Source organism: Eschrichtius robustus, chromosome 15 (genome assembly GCF_028021215.1).
Source record: "Eschrichtius robustus isolate mEscRob2 chromosome 15, mEscRob2.pri, whole genome shotgun sequence".
NCBI classification, from domain to species: Eukaryota; Metazoa; Chordata; class Mammalia; order Artiodactyla; family Eschrichtiidae; genus Eschrichtius; species Eschrichtius robustus.
The window spans coordinates 75,540,398-75,558,703 of NC_090838.1; the positions used below are offsets into that span (position 1 = coordinate 75,540,398).

The 18,306-nt window shown below is 36.9% G+C and overlaps 1 protein-coding gene across 1 annotated transcript in view; it reads left to right on the plus strand.

The window, feature by feature from the left end:
• CTNNA2 (catenin alpha 2) overlaps positions 1 to 18,306 on the plus strand; it is a 1,055,603-nt gene that overhangs the window by 127,520 nt on the left and 909,777 nt on the right. Inside the window, exon 3 of the mRNA XM_068564030.1 lies at positions 4,802 to 4,997. Within this exon, the coding sequence (XP_068420131.1) occupies positions 4,802 to 4,997 (196 nt within the window). The remainder of the gene's footprint in view (positions 1 to 4,801; positions 4,998 to 18,306) is intronic.

The window sequence follows — 18,306 nt, forward strand, 5'->3', positions numbered from 1 at the left end:
ATCAAGTAGAAGAGACATGGTCAGATAAGTTGTCTTACAATAAAACACATTGCAAAAAAAAGAAAGGAATGAAATGGTGTTGGCTACTGCATTACTTGCCATTGTGTAAGAATGGAGGGTCTACTCTTAGGACATTAGATGATGAGTAGTCTATACCAGCCTGGGTCTCATAGTTTCATACTCAAATCACACAGTCAACATATCTGAAAACTATATTTCCCATCCTCTGGCTATTGCTGATGTTTTTTTTATTGACTAGGGTCCATTGGGACCATCATTATGTCAAGGTTCGAGAACCATTGACCACTTATACTCTCATCTATGAGCTGCAGGATTTCTTCTCTTCTTTGATGAGAGGCAGAGACATTGAGGAAATATTTGAGATAGGACTAGAGAAAATCAAGTATCCTGCTAAGCTAAGGTTGAGTTGCCTACAAAGAGGGGCCATGTTGAGGGTTTAGAGAGAAGTTGGCATAGCCAATGAATCTGAATGATGTGATCAGAAGATCAGTTTAAAAGGGTGGTAGTACAAAACGATAATTCAAAAAGATGCATGGACCCCTATGTTCATAACAGCACTATTTACAATAGCGAAGACATGGAAGCAACCTAAATGTCCATTGACAGATGAATCGATAAAGAAGATGTGGTATGCATGTACAGTGGAATATTACTCAGCTATTAAAAAAGAATGAAATAATGCCATTTGCAGTAACATGGATAGACCTAAAGATTATCATATTAAGTGAAATAAGTCAGAAAGAGAAAGACAAATACCATATATCATTTGTAAGTGGAACCTAAAATACGACACAAATGAACTAATCTACCAAACAGAAACAGATTCACAGATATAGAGAACAGACTTGTGGTTGCCAAGGGAGTGGGGGAAGGAAGGATTGGGAGTTTGGGCTTAGCAGATGCAAACTAGTATATATAGAGAATGGATAAACAGCAGGGTCCTACTGTATAGCACAGGGAACTAGATTCAATATCCTGTGATAAACCATAATGGAAAAGAATATGAAAAAGAACGTATGCATATGAATAACTGAATCTCTTTGCTGTACAGCAGAAATTAACACAACATTGTAAATCAACTATACTTTAATAAAATAAATTCAAAAAAATAGGATGGTGGTAGCAGCAAGTCTTTCCTGGTATAGGAGGGAGGAAGATAAAGGTGGGTACAGAGACAAGTAAGCTTGATGACCCTCCTAAAAGCTACAGGAGTTTGGGGAAGGAAAAGATTATTGCTAAAAGAATTAGCCTGGAGATATATCCAGGAGAAAGAAGAGGTGAGTCAATAGCACTAAATGTGATAAAGTAGTATGATAAGATAAAAGTAATTTGATTTTGGCAACATATTAATTACTTTAGTGAGAGATCAGTTTAAGAGGACTCTGCTACAGGAGGTGTGAGGATAAAAGCAGAATTTCAGTGGGCTGAGAAATGAATGGAAAGAGAACACGGACACTTTAACACATATGCTTCTCATTTTAAAAAAAATGTTGGCAGTGGCTAATAAAAGCTAAACTCCTTAGCTTGGCTTTCAGAGCCTTTAAAAGTTTTACTCCACCGCATCTATCTAATCTTGTTTCCTATATCATTCATATACAGCCGCCCTCTCAATTGAGAATGGTCTCCTTACTACCTAGAAAACATCATGCCCATTTTTACACGTCAATGTTCATGCTATTACTCCTAGTCTCTGTTGCTGGAACTTTATGCTTTCTATTTTTTTTCTTCTGCACAAAAGATGTGCTCACAAATTGTTAGAGAGGTAACAGGATTGTGTGGATCTTGAGTGGCTCTTGCCTTGGATGAAAGTTGATGTGGGGATTAGAGAGGGTTAAAGTTGATGTGGGGATTAGAGAGAGTGCCTGGTTGGGGTAAGAGAAGGTGTACCATTCAACCAGGAATTTCTACAGAATAACCATCTCTTAAAAGGTTGCCACCAAGCTGCACTAGACCTTCAAAAGTCTGTAAGCCCCATCTACCCAAGACCTAGTCCCAGCCTGGATATCAGACTTAGACACAGAGATCTGTAGTCTCCAGAGCTCATTGGTGTGTCTCTCTGTTATTTAAATCATCTTTCATATTCTTCATTACAATTATAATTTTCTTCATACAACATTCTATATTTTGTGTTATGGTTATCTCTGAGAATATCAATTTATGGCTATTGTGAATAGGATATTTTAAACTAGATTTTTCATTGGTAATGCTGTTCTATTAGGTTGTTATTGCTTATCTAGTATTTAACCACTAATAGTTCTAATAGTTTGTCTTTTAATTCTTTTGTAGTTTCTCGATACATTCATATTCTCTATAAGTAATGACAATTTAATGTGTCTACTTTCTAATGTTTATATCTCTTCTTTCTTTTTTCTTATCTAATTTGTTGACTTTGTCCTTCAACAAAGCACTGAATAGCAATAGGGAGAGTTAACAATTATTTCTTTATTCTAGACTGATTAAGACATGAGCATTTATGGAGCCTCATAATTTTCCTTCTATTCTGCTATCTTGTATCCCTTTATGTTCTTCCACATGTGAATAAATGAGAGCGCTTACTAAAAGAGGACTGAATTGATTTGCTTCATTTGAAAGTAATCACATTTTTCTAGGGAACTTCCTGGTAATGTTCTATGTTTATTTTTTCCCACATACTGACACTTCATACTGACTTGTTATTATGAGCATTACCTAAACTGTGCTTTATACAGCAATGCACCATGAGATAACACAAAAGTTGAAATCTGTTTGCCTTTGCAGAAGGTGAACCAGAATATAGTCATTTAGCTCTTTTGGTATTAATAGATTCACTGTCAGCTTCCACTCCCCAAAACTGCCAATATGCCTAACATTAATGGCTCCCAACTCCATCCATTTTTTCTAATTTGAGAAGACTGAAAAGTTAGATCACAAAACTTCTCAAAATTATATATAAAATGAGAACAAATCAGATATCAGTGAGAATAGGAATATTTTCCTCCGTTAAAGAGCCTAGCCTAAATAGAGAAATTATGCACAGTGTAATGAATATAGACAACCATATTGTACTGTAATTATGTAAAGAGATAGAGGTGCCAAGTATCACTACAATGGCAATCATATTACAACATATACATGTATCAACACACTATATACATGTATCAACACACTATATACATGTATCAAATTAACATGTTGTACACCTTAACCTTATACAATGTTATATGGCAAATACATTTGATTAAAACTAAAAATAAATACGAATAAAAGATTTTTGAGATGTTTGCTGTGTTTGCTTAGGGAGCATAAGAGCTCGTTTCCAGGTAGCGGCTCTTTGGAGAGTTGGGGTTCCTGGAAGAGAGCTGTGTTAATGTGCTAGAGTAAAACGTCGTTAAGGAGAACATTCTTGTACCTCCAAAAAGTAACTTTGGAGACAGGCTGTCTTTCTTCTGATGGTTGCCTCTGTGGGTGGAACTGAAAAGACTGCAAGGTGTTACTGACTGCATAAGTATTTTACAGCTAACTAGTGTTTTCTGACAGTCTTATTCTTAATGACTTTATCTTTCTTTTTTTTGTCTAGTGTTTATACTTAAATGTCCTTAGAGAGTCCTTCTTTAACTGAGTGTGTCTAATTATTAACAATCAAAAGAAAGCTGAATATGACAGCTCCCAACGCTGTATTAACCACTTCTGAAGTAATGGTTCTGCTATATTCATCATCTTGGTTCACATTTATTCAATACTTTTCTTCTGATGTTATCTCTTGCCCTGTAAACTGACTGGACATTAATTGTGACTTTGCCTAATAACTGCTTGCTCTCAGATTTGGAGTAAATTGTAGAGACTATAGCATTTAGAACTTTTCTGTGGACGAGCTTTCTTGATAACCTCCAATAAAGGCTTTAGTTTGCTAACCAGGACACACGTCAGTGCAAATAAACCACAGCACCCACATTCTTATGAAGCTGATAAAAAAAAATGCAGAGGTGTAGATGACTAGCTGAATAGAATATGGAACAGTTGCATTCATTTCCCTCCCAGACTTCTCACTGGCAGAAAATAAAGGTTCAGAAGTCTACAGGAGATAAGCTGTTTAAAAGTATTAAAAGCTTTCTTAGCAGATTAAATAGCTCTAGACAAGAGTGCTAAAAGAAGTTTGGCAGGTGAGATATTGTATCCAAATTATGATACTTAGAAAAGGAGTGATAATGCAAATCTAATTTCAATTCTGGAAATTTTAGCAGGTTAACCAAATGTTGACACTGAATCATTCGGTCTCTTTGGATCAAATTTACCATTTTGTTTTTATAAGATGAAATCAGAAATAGCAAGGCTCTTCAAAAGTCCTTGGTAAGTGACACATAAATAATGCATATTGATGGTCCACCATTTATTAACTACTCATGCACCTCTGACTTTTGGGCTCAGTTATTGGTTCTTCTGATTCAAAGCTCAAAGGCAATTCTACATTTTATTTTATTTTATTTCCTCCCTGAAGCTGGGTATTCCAACCAGCGCTAAATTTGTCAACCTGTGAAAGCACCCCCTCCAGTGGATTGGAAACTTTGAGCTACTGGCAAGTCTGCTTTTCTTCCTTATTCACATGCTTTTTTCTTCTACAGGAAATAAATTGCTGTTAATTTATATGCTAAACCATATAGTTCCACATTTTCCTTAAGATAAGGCTATGTAATGTGTATTCATGACTTAATAAGCAAAGGATATTTTAAAATTATGAGATGATAATATGCTATTTCTAGACAGTTATGCAGAGTAATTTTACAGTTGTTCTTTTGTATTTAAGGTGACGACCCTTGTCAACACAAGCAACAAAGGCCCATCTGGTAAAAAGAAAGGGAGGTCAAAGAAAGCCCATGTACTGGCTGCATCTGTAGAGCAAGCCACTCAGAACTTTCTGGAAAAGGGTGAACAGATCGCTAAGGAGAGTCAAGATCTCAAAGAAGAATTGGTTGCTGCTGTTGAGGATGTACGCAAACAAGGTAGGCAGAATAATATTATTCTAGAGGGATGTATATTGATGTGTAAACAGTGGATTTTTCTCTAGAAAAATAAGACTACTCAAAAGAGTAGTCTTATTTTTTTCCTGTCTACACTTCTCATTTTTAATTTTGCTGGAATTAGGTGTATAGACAGGTAGAGGTTTTTTTGTTGTAGCAGTATAGCATAGCTGGAAACACTCCATGTCTGCTGTTGCTTGAAAATCTTCAACTTGTTTTCTCCTGGAGATGAAACCAGACTCTTGTGTCAAATTCAGGCTTTAGGGAGGATAGGATGAGAAGACTGTACATTTATAGAGTCATTGAAAATTCAAGATTTTAAGGATGAAGGGAAGAGAAGAATGTAGTGTAATAAAATTATTGTTTCTTTGTATGATTTCCAAATTTGTATTTTCAGTTCACAGCTTTCCTCAAAAATCTCTCTCTCTGGTTAGCTAGCTACCGATTGATCAATTATATAGCTAACAAAATAGCTATAATACTATCAATATTTATTCATCATATTTAAAAATTTTAATTGTAGGGAAATACATATAACATAAAATATATCATCTTAATCATTTTAAGTGTAGAGTTCAGTCATGTAAAGTATATTCACATGGTTGAGTAGCCCATTTGCAGAACTCTTGTAAAACTGAAATTCTATACCTGTTAAACAACCCCCAATTTCACCTTCCCTCTAGCTCCTGGCAACCATTATTTGACTTTCTTTTTCTATGAGTTTTACTACTCTAGATGCCTTATATAAGTGGAATCATATAGCGTTTGTCTTTTTGTGACTGGCCTATTTCACTTAGCATAATGTCCTCCAGGTTTATCCATGTTGTAGTATGTGTCAAAATGTCCTTCCTTTTTAGGGATAGATAATATTCTATCATATATTTATATGGTATTTTCTTTATCCATTCATCCACTGATGGACATTTGTGTCCCTTTCACCTTTTGGCTATTGTGAATAATCCTGCTATGAACATGGGTATATAAATAATCTCTTCATTACCCTGCTTTCAGTTCTTTTGGATTTACACCCAGAGGTGGTATTGCTGGATCATATGGTAGTTCTATTTTTAATTCTTTGAGGAACCTCCAGACTGTTTTTCCATAGCAGCTGTACCATTTTACACTTACACTAACAGTGCACAAGGGTTCCAGTTTCTCCACATCCTTGACAATGCTTGTTATTTTCTATTTTTTTTTTTTAGTAGTCATCATAATGGTGTGAGGTGATACTGTGGTTTTGATTTGCATTTCTCTAATGATTAGTTATATTGAGCATCGTTTCATATGCTTGTTGGCCATATTTATATCTTCCTTGGAGAAATGTTTATTTAAGCCTTTTGCCTATTCTTCACTCAGGTTATTTATTTTATTATTGTTGTTGTTGTAGTTAAGAGTTCTAGGTATTGACCCCTTATCAGATATTGTTTTGCAAATGTCTTCTCCCATTCTGTAGGCTACTTTTTCACTCTGTTGATTGTGTCCTTTGATACACAGAAGTTTTTAATTTTTATGTAGTCTTGTTCAACAGCTTTAGTTGAAAATTAAAATGAAATTAGAACAGATACCTACCCCCAGCCTGGCCTGTGTCCTCCGTTTTCTATCTAATGAATGCCACACATACGTATCCAATTGCAGAAATCTTGGTATCATTCTTGCTACTTCCGTCTCCTTCCAAATACAGTCTATTACAAGACCCATAGATTTTAACTCCTAAATATCTCTTAAATTCACCAATTTCTGTTTTAGTTATTCAGAAGCACCATGTTTTACCTGTCCCAGGGCCTTTATACATGCTGTCTCCTCTCTCACAGTTAAGGATGACTCATTCTGCATATCCCAGCTCAAAGAACACTTTCCCAGGGAAACCTTCCCTGACTCTCCCGTCATACTTTTTCATGGATTTTTCCTTGTCACTTTCCACAGGATAATTTAATTTTTGTGAGGTGACTTGATTGATAACTTTCTTCTCTGCCACACTAGAAATTAATGAAGGTAGAGAACACACTCTGTCTCTTTTGCGGTCATTGATTTGCAATGCTTAGCACTCATCAGACTTCAGTAAATATTTGTTGAATGAAAGAAGGAATAGATAAATGAGTGTTCTATCCCCTTTCTTCTTGCAAACCAACCACTTTTTGAATTTGCAGATGGATATTTGGCCCCTGGAAATAACAACCCTTCTTCATACTGCCATCTTCTTCCCCCTAAAAGTTAATTTTATTTACATTACACTCATGTAAATTGTTATTTTAACTTGAAGTGTTAAATTTTACATATTTCATCTAATGTGGATGGAGTATATTTGTGTATGTGTTTTAGCAACATGATAGCTTCCAAGTTTCCAAGTGCTACTGAAAACTGGTACTGCTTCTGAATTGCAGATGGACACGTGTTCACGCATCTGTAGCCTGGCTAGTTTTTTTTTTTTTTTTCCTTTTTTTGGTTGACTGATAGATAATAAATTTCATACATTAAAATGTACAATTTGATAAGTTTTAACAGGTGTGTGCACCATGAAACCATCACCACCATCAGTATAGTGAAGCTCTCCCTAGTACTGAGGGTTTTTATTAACTGGTCTCTAGGCCATTTTCTCAAAAAGATTTATCTGTTATCAGACAAGTTACATTTTCCCATTTACTTTCCTCAGCAACCTCTTAGCTCTCCCTTATTTTTTCCTTAGAAGTTAGTTTTCACACCTTCTGTAGAAATTATATTTTAGATTTCTCAAAGCTCGTATGAAATGCTGTTTTGTGGACATAGTATAATAACGAACATAGTTCTTGGCCAGACTGTCCTAGGAATATTAGAGTGAGAAATTATAAAGATGTTAATTCAGGACAGCTTATCATGGTTGTTATTCTAGAGGATATTTTAAATTTTCATTATATTACCCATTTCTTGTTACAGAAAAATTATGCATAAGAAATGATGCTTATGTGTTGCCTGTTTAAAGCCTAACTGCCACATGTCCTTTTCTGAACAGGATCAAATTCAAGGAAACGTTGTTATATTTGCAAAATAACAAATTTTATTGGCAAAAGTCTTTGAAATTCTCTTTGTGTTTCTCTCATCTTCAAACACCTCTCAGTCTCAAATACACTTCAGACGTCTGTGCTTCTTCTCCCTGAGAACAAGGTCCTCACACCCTCCTTCAAGTTCTGTACCCACAGGCTCTCTTTTCTGCTTTCTGCCCCAACTCGGTTATTTGTTGTGTAATCTCCATAGCCTGTCTGGCTTTGCCCAAATTTTCTGTTTGCCCATTACCCAGATTTTATTTGTAAGTGAGAGGCTGAGTTGACTTTCAGAGAGAGATGGGGAGAAAGGAACTTGGGAGAGTAAGTGAGGACTAGGGCAGGTGTGTATTTAGTCACTGAAACTTTGAAACATAGTATCTTTCCTTCCATCATAGAAATCTACTTTCTAATACATAAGATGATATTCAGAAATTATGAAAACACTGACATTTAGAAACAGTTTCCTCCTTTAAAGTGGCTCTAGCATCCACACATGCTTACTTATTAAATGATATATACTTTCGGAATTAAATCTATTAGATATCTTTTACTATTGAGTTGTTTTTGCTTTTTTAAATCAAATGGCCAAAAGTATTGCCACTTTAAAATTTTAATTAATTCATTAATTAATTTATTTATTTATTTTTGGCTGCGTTGGGTCTTGGTTGCTGTGCGCAGGCTTTCTCTAGTTGCGGTGAGCAGGGGCTACTCTTCGTTGCAGTGCATGGGCTTCTCACTGCGGTGGCTTCTCTTGTTGCAGAGCACGGGCTCTAGTCGTGCGGGCTTCAGTAGTTGTGGCTCCGCGGGCTTTAGAGCACAGGGGCTTAGCTGCTCTACAGCGTGTGGGATCTTCCTGGCCCAGGGCTCAAACCCATGTTCCCTGCATTGGCAGGTGGATTCTTAACCACTGTGCCACCAGGGAAGTCCCAGGGTTGCGTTTTAAAAAACATTTTCAGCCTGAGTAAATGCCTGAAGCTTAAGTATTGTACATCTCCATTTTCAGATTTTTAATACAGAACCATTTATTGTTCTTTTGAAGTTTCACAACATTCATGATTATAATTACTGTAATCTGGCAAGGTTATATATGAAATTATCTATTTAACTGTCATTATTGTATCTCATAGGGTTCAACTTAGTGTTGTTTGAATTTCTTTATCATTTAAAAAAATATATCTTTAATCCTAGGCTGCATGTCAGGTTTTTTAAAGTGCTCAGTATGTCAGTAGAAGATTTTACTGTACTCTAAGTTATAAACTGCAAAAAAAGGTATTTGAGCAGGCTTATGACAGCATTTCTACTAAAAACAAGTAACAAAAATAAATTACCTAAATATATATAAAGAAGAGAAATCGTATTCAAAGCTTAGAACACTGATATTTTTGATTTGGATAAAGATGGTATATTTTAGACTTGGGTAAAGATGGTTGGTCAAGGGTGTGTGTGTGTGTCTGTTTTATCATAAGTAAAGTACTACATATATGTATATTGTCTTCCTAATTTAAGTTTAAACTTCATTAGGATAGGACCAATGATGTGTGTGTATTTCTTTCTGCTCTTAAAGGACCTGGCATGATGCTCTAGTACATGGCAGGTGATATTCAAAGAGGTTTACATGTGAAGTTAGCAGAGCATTGGATGTTTGATTAATATATCTGACTTCCAGTGTTACTTTGGTCATTGACTATATGATTTAAGCTAAATCACTTAACCACTTTCAGCCTCAGTGTCTCCATTTTGCAAAAACAGACAATAATTGTTGTGTTTGCTTCATTGGGTTGTTTTACATAATGAAGTCACAAGGATTTTTGAGAAATTAAATTTTATATAAATGTCAGAGTAAATTTATTCATTATAATTTATGAAATCAATCTGTACTCCTTAAGAAAATAGCTTTCCTTCCTATTAATGATCAATCTTAGACCCAGGATCCTGGAGAGCTGAATCAGTGTCTAGCAGTCTCCTGAGGAGGATTGATGAATAGCTCAGTGTGGCTTAGAATTAGTGGTAGTTGTAAGTGGTCCCAGCAAACTATGATTGGATAGTTGTGCAGCCTGTGAACTGTACATAGAAAAGCTGCTACTGGGGATTGCAGAGGGAGTTATTTCAATCAGGTCTTCATATTGAAGCTCTGGCCAGCTTTGGGACAAAGAATGCCAAAACATTTTTAATGTTTACCACCAAGCTCTCCCTGGATTGAAGACTCTAGTTTCTAAACTATGGGCTAACCTGGGGGTTCTCAAATTTTAGCAAATGTTAGAATCACCTGGGGAGCTTGGAAATTCTTGACATCTAGGTCTCAAGCCTTATCATTTAAGTCAGGCACTCTGGGGTGCAACCCAGGCATTGAGGTTTTTAAAGCTCCCCAGGTGATTCCTTTGTGCAGCCAATTTGAAAAGAAATAGACTAATTTGCTTCTTGCTCATCAGCTCCACTTGGATGACTCATCAATCTATGTTAGCTACTGGTTCACTTTAGTGAGCTGATAGCAATCAGTCATTTTATGAGATTTATGAGCATGTAGCTTACATAGAGTTAGATAGGGGAGACATATAGCAGGGACAGCCTGATATTCTATATTAAGATGTTATGGATAGATATAATTCTATGCCAAATGATGTTTTACCATGTCTGACATTCTGTAGGCATTCAGGGAATATGTGTTGAATATATAGTATAACTATAAGTATATAGTAGAACTAAATCTGTAGAACAGTGAAATATTTAATGTTGTTGTAAAAGAAAGCCATGTAGTTGGAATTAGCAAGAAGGAAGTGATGTTTAACCTGAGGATTGATTAAAAGTTTGTGAGGGCTAGTGGGGTAAACATTTCAGATTTAAGCAATCTGATTTTAAAAGGCAAAGATATGAGAATGCCATTGAAAATTGGGGGATAGATATAGAAGTCCTGATTTGATGAGAATTTTCATATTCAGGCATAGTTAGAACTACATGTAAGATGATGGAAAGGGACCAGATTAGGAAGTTCAGGAACTAGGCGACATGTAGACAACATGATGAAAGAGAGACAGGAAGGAAGGAAGTTAGAAGTTTGATTTTTACCCATTTAAGTGATGTTATAGAGAGATTCATTTGGCAACTTAATGAAAAGTTGACTAAATCAGAGGAAGACTGGACTCAGATTGCTTAGGTATTATTGTAATATTGCAAAGAAAACAACAAAAAAAACCCCAAAAATACTTTGAGGGTCTGGGATTGGGGTGATGGCCATGGGAATAGAAATAAGAAATTAAATGTTATAGACATTGCAAAATAGAATGAAAGATTTGCCACTTGTTGAAGGGAAGGGACAAAGGTCAATATTTATTCTATGTTTTTGGCCTTAGACAACTTAATTGGGACATCTTCAGGGGTGACAGGGGTGGGAAGGGAGGACCAATTTGATTTTAAACATTGATGGATGAGTGGAACTGCCTAGCAGATGGTTAATGCTATGGAAATGGAACTTTGGGGAAACAGAAATTTGAAAGATTTTGGAGTTGATAAATGAAGCTTTCAGAATCAGAGCTTTCTTTGAGTACTTACCAATAGATAGAGAAGAGAAGAGGTTTAGTTTTGGAAGAAAATCTGAATTAAGGTTGAAAATGGGATAGAAGTGAATCAGAGAGGGAAGGCATGCCTTGAAATGTGACCAGAGAGCAAAGATAGTACAGAATCCTGAAATCCAAGAGAATAGAATACTTTGCAAAAAAGACAGTGATCAATCCAGACTCGAATGCTGTTGCAATCATGTCAAACTCTTCTGAGATCATGGAGGATGATTAATGAGAAAATGCCTTAGATTTTGCTAGGAAGATGTCATTAATTCTATTTAAAGTACACTTTCAGGAAGCTGTAAGGACAATTGCTAAATAAAAAGATGCTGAAAGAACAGAGTAGATGGTGAAGTAAAGGATGTAGGCAGGAAAGCTACCCATCCCCTTCTTTGGTCATCATTATGCTATATACTGCACATATTTCTTTTTGCCCCTGAAGATAGTCTGAGACTCAAGTGAAGGACCACTTGTTATTATTTTGTGTACCTCTGGAGACTGGCAGAGTGCCTGGCACATGTGAGTACTTAATGCATGATCTTGAAGATTTTCAGACAAGCAAAGAGTATGATTGTTTGCTTGCTCGCTTGCTTATTTTGTTCAGCCCAAATCAGAAGTGTCAGAGCCTGTATCAAGAGAGGGAGCCATTGGTGAGACGAATTGTAGATACAAAGGGACAAAATGCAGGTTGGTTGCATGAGGTGATGCAGACTTCTTTATCTAAAAGGCTAGTAGGGGATTTCCCTGGTGGCGCAGTGGTTAAGAATCCCCCTGCCAATGCAGGGGACACGGGGTCAAGCCCTGGTCCGGGAAGATCCCAGATGCCATGGAGCAACTAAGCCCATGTGCCACACTGAGCCCGCGTGCCACAACTACTGAAACCCGTGCGCCTAGAGCCCGTGCTCCGCAACAAGAGAAGCCCCCACAATGAGAAGCCCGCGCACCTCGATGAAGAGTAGCCCCTGCTCACTACAACTAGAGAAAACCCGCATGCAGCCATGAAGACCCAAGGCAGACAAATATAAATAAGCAAATAAATAATTAATTAATTTTAAAAATAATAAAAATAAAAAGCTAGTAGGGAAGAGAGGTATAACCAACAATGGGTTTTATAGAAAACATCAGAACGAAAGCAGATTGGATGAAATGATCTCAATTATTTTGAATAAAAGAGGAGATGTTTTAATGGACCATGGATATCTGATATTTGAACACTGCTGTAGATGCTTTTATATTTTTTGTCTGTTACTGGCATCTGTGTGAATCTCTCACGTTTCAAGGGATTTTCTTTATTGAATACAACTGACTGTTACTCCTTCCTTGGATGCAGTTAAAAAGGCCAATTTATAACAGGCTTAAATATCTAAGAATTTTTTAAATTTAATTTGTTTATTTGATGTGTAACAATATCTGCTAGCAATGGAATGCTCACATATTGTCTTTGTGAATCTTCTTAGATTTGAAGTAGATCCAAAAGCTGTCATTTGAAAAATAGGCATTGTCCTTCATGTTTGCCCAATAAGCAGATTAATTTAATGGTGTAACACAGCAGTTGGTTCTGTGCTATTTCATTATTATATTTCCACACCCTCTTAAGCCTTGGAGCAGTTGCTTGGGTTTTCAGTGTTCAGTCAACAGCCCACTCTCTGTCTGGGCAAGACAAATCAAAACAATTAAGACATGGCCCAGCCAATAAGATGTGCCAGGCCAGGGTGTAGACAGAAATGTACATGGCCTTAACCCAACATTAAGAGGGATCTCATGGAGCAAAGTGATAAGAGGTATAGGTAAAAGAGGTACAGATAGATGAAAGAGGTAGCTTCTTCATGGAAGCATTTCCTAAATCAAAGAGATGGTCAAACCTTTCACTGCTCATTCAAGGTTTTCTTTGTTTTGATACAATTTCAAATGTGGAGTGATATGGTTATATCAACTAGTTCCACTATTACTATTTTTTTTTACCCAATCAATATTTATTGAGTAACTGATGAACAGTGGGCAGAGACAGACAGAACGAGACTGAGAAAAAGTAACAGAGGGAGAGAGAAAGGTGTCCTCACATCTCTGAGGAGGAATAAATCTTTGCCTCTTGATGACCTGGTAGCTTTCTCCTTCCCCATCCGCTTTGGTATTGGGATGCAGTATTGGTGGAATGAGCTGTCCAACAGAAACTCCCATTTATATCAACTGTGTGAATTCCCCAGCTGAGATCTGGTCAGAGACCATTTCCCTGGACAAGAAGCTCCTAATGTCACACAGTTCTGCCTCTTTTCCTCCAGCCGCCCTATTAATATGTAAAGCAACACTGTGGGGAAGAAGGAAGGGAGTGTCCTCTTTCCTGCCCCACTTTCCACAGAGGTCAGCCTCTCTAAGGAGAAGGAGCACGGGGGTATTGCAAGGATTCTGATGTTCCTCTGCTTGTCCTTTTTCTCAGGTATCCCTTGCTTTATGCCTCTACTCTTTGCATCCTGAATGCTTGAGTCTCCTAGAGATATTGATCTTCCTTTTTCTGTACTGTGCGGCGGCCTGACTACTCTTATATGGATGGTACTTTCCTGTATTGTGATGTGGGGTCCTCTTGTCATGGGGTGATATTTCACTCCTGTATGGCTGGAGAGCTAGGGGAGCAGGTGCTTCCAATGAAGGGGAGCACCTTCAGGGAAGAAGATAATTCTAGGACAGAAAATGGGGATTTGAGGGGCAAAAACTAGATGAGAAAGAAAGAAAACTCATTTCTCATCACATGTCTCACTTCTTGGAGCCTGGACTTTGCTGAGTAGGATGCATTACTGTAAAAAAATAATCTTATTCAAGTAATGTAATAGAGTCCATGTTTATTAGATCAAGTAAGGGCAGACCTTGAAGTTGCTATGGCGAGTGTCTCTGCAGTCTCAGACTGCAGCTGAGTCAGGGATCTGGTGATGCTTTGTTGTGTTCCCACACTGCTGTTCACCGTCCCTCCCATGGCACCTGCTTCCCTCCTTTATAGAGGTTTCTTTCACAAGTGTTTCTCAGAGTGAAGTTCACAGACCACCTGGTTCAGAATTACCTGCGTGAGGTTGGGCAATATCCATAAAAAATTGATATTCCTGGGCCTAGCCACAAACCTAGATTCAGTATGGCTGGGGTAACACTGGGAATCTTTATTTCCAGGTAGTACCCCAAATGAATCTTATGCTTCCAAAGTTTGAGAATCGTTAATAGCCTAAACTTATTACATCTTTATATACATCATCTTTAACTAAAGTCTTTATTTCCATTGAAAAGGATGCTATCCAGGAGTGAGATAAATTTTCAGAAGCTTTGCTATCAGAAGTTAAAAAAATACAAAAAACCTAGACATATATACAATGACAAAAATGATAAAAAGAGGTTTGATATGAAAGTATCATGAAGAAAAACATGCATAAATGTGAAAATGCCATACGCCCTAGGGTTCACCTTAATGCAGATTTTAACATTTGCAGTAGTTTTATCTATTGCATATTTTGTTAAATAAAATACACCAGTGCGCCAAAGTTTGCACTAGTTGAGGGCCCAGGAATATGCCACATCAACCTGGAGCCCTGTTTATGGCTCTTGTTGCAACATATTGGGAGATAACGGTAGACAATTCTTTCATCTCACCCCTCTTTCTGGAGACCTTGGGTTTTTAAAATGCTGTAATCTTTCAGCAAGAATAATAAACATAATAGCTTCCATTTATTCATTGTTACTCCATTTGTAATAGACTTTGTATGTGTTCTCTTAACATTGTCGACTGAAAAAAATGCACAATGTGGAGGTTGTGAGTTAAATTTTATTTGGGGCAACATGAGCATCATAGACTGGGAGACAGCCTCTTGGCTAGCTCTGAGCAACTGCTCAGAAGAGGTGGGGTGGTTGTGGTCGGTATATATGTGATTTTGGTGAAGGGGGAGACATGCTTTCAAGCGCACATTTTGGCAGAGGGTTGCTGCTAGTCACAAGAAGGTTGCTGCTCATCCATTAATGATTTTAGAGCTTTCCTAGATATGAGAGGATGCAAGAAATTGGGCTCATAAAATCTTTTCCTGAAAATATCTAACTATCTGAAGCATGTTCTGCCAGTTTTTCCCAGAGCACAAGAGTGCCTCATTCCTGAGCTATGCCCTGATCTCCTTTCAGGGTGTGTTGAAGGTCAGTGACCGCAGTGGCTAGAGACCTGATCCTTGTAGAGCCAGATGGCAAGTGACAATTTTTAGTTGGCAACATCATTCTGTTAGTCATTTCAAGTCCATACTGATGCTGAAAGAGCTCCATGTCCATTAATTGACTAATTCAACAAATATTTATTAAGTATCTATTAAGCACATGTACTATTTGTGGAGCTGGGAGTATAAAATACAGAAGAAAGAAAACAGACATTATCTGCCTATAGGAATATTACATTCTGATAAGAGACAGGCAATTAATACAAAAAAAATTAAGCAGGGTGATGATTTCAGGCTATAGAAGTACAATTTAAAAATGGAACCACCAAAAGCATGATAAATGAAAGATAAATTGGTAAGTTGAACTTAAAATTGAGACCTTTTTCTCTGTGAAAGACAATGACGAAAAATCATAAACTGGAAGAAAATATTTGTAAGTCACATATCTGATAAAGGACTTGTATCTAAAATATATAAAGAACTCTAAAAAATTCAACAATAAGAAAAGGAACCATCAGATTCAAAAATAGGCAAATGACCTGAAGATATACAGATGGCAAATAAGCATATGAAAAAAATGTTCAACATCACTTGTCATTAGGGAAATGCAAATTAAAACAAGAAAGAGACTTCACTGTATGCCTACTAGAGTCAATGAAATCCTCCAAATTAACAGTAACAAATGCTGATGAGGATGTGGCACAATAGGAACTCTTGTACATTCATATGCAAAATGAATTAGCCATTTTGGAAGACAGTTTGGCGTTTTTTGTTTTTAATAAAAGTAAACATAGAATTACCGTACAACCCATCAATCTCAGTCCTAGGGATTTACCCTACTGATTTGAAAACTTGTGTCTCTACAAAATCACCTAAACTTGTTGCAGTAAAAAAAAAAAATACGCTTTATTTTAGAATACTTTTAGATTTACTGAAAATTTGCAAAGGTAATATAGAAAATTTTCATAACCCACACCCAGTTTCCCTATTATTAACGTCTAATATTATTATGGTACATTTCTAACAATTAATGAACCAATATTGATACATTATTAGTTGAGCTGAGCACAATAGTAAGAAACCACAATAACAAGCCATTATGCGTATCTGCTTAGCAAAATGGCAAGGACAAAATGCAGTGTGGATGCTAAAATATTCTTATTCTTAAACTGATTTGCAAAGAATGGTAAATTATACATCTGCATGAATAAAATGGGAAATCTGGTTTCAAAGATTGCCAACTGAGGACTATTCCCTTTAATACCCTTTACTGAGGTCCAAACTTGTCAACTTAAAGAAAACTGTTCTTACCTTTCACAGAAAAGATTTAAAGAGGCTTACAGGGATATACAAAACACAGTAAGAAAGAAAATAGAAATCCATGGAAAAGAAGAAAGAACAATGTCAGAGACTAAAAAGGAGCCAGGTATGCTATTCATACGGATCCACCCTGGGATGGGCCAGGTGTCAGGAAGGGGCATGGTGGCAGGTGTGGGGCAGTGGATCCAGAGTCAGGTTCCAGTTCTACAGTTTTCATGCTGCATTAGCTGTGTGACGTGGGCAAGTTACTTATCCTCTCTGCCCCAGTGTTTGCATGAGTTAAGTGGGGCTATTCATACACACACTTCCCAGACTGCTGTGGAGAGCAGATGATGGGATGCATGTAAAGTGCTTAGCACCAGACCTAGCAGCTGCAGGCTCTAAAAGCCTGGTGGCTCTTGCCTTTATCATTATCATCATTGTTATGGCACTTGCTACAACTGAGCTACAAATTGCGCTCTTATGCTTTATAACAGACCAGTTGTAAATGTAAAGTTTTATGATATTTTAATTATAAAATTAAAAACGATCTTTCAGGTAGATCACTCAATGACCTCCATTTCATTTGAATTTCACCTTGCTTTAAGGTAAAATTAAACCAAACATCTGATCCCTACCATGCATAAAAGGAAATATGCTACATTACCACATAAAGAAAACTGGTTATCAAGCATTTCCTCCCTAATAGCTAAGTCTGTAATTCAATCAAAAATGCATTTGATGTAAACATCTTGAATAACAACGGGGTAAGATTGTCCAAAATGAAGCTGATTCACTGATGCATCCCTAATTATGATATATGCCAGCAACTTGATGCAACCCAGGCTGTCTTCATTAGCAGTGGACCCCTCTGAAACTGAGACCGAGTGAGCAAGCTTTTGGAAAAGAAAATAAATGGGCAAGGCAAACAGCTTCTAAAGCCATGCTGAATTTGCTAAGTGCATGCTAACATAAGGTCCTAGAAGACCGGCCCTCAGGAGTGACATACAGGCAATATGGAAAAATCAGACCTTACAATAAATTACGGAGATGCCATCCCAATATCTCAAAGCTAAGCAGAAAGAATCTTAATCATTATAAGCTAATAATGGACTTCCTGTTAAATTGGAGAGAAAAGGGCAGATAGGAAAGACAGCAGATGAATGACTTCTTTTTTTATAATTCTTTGTTTTATTTATTTATTTTTGGCTGTGCTGGCTCTTCGTTTCTGCGCGAGGGCCTTCTCCAG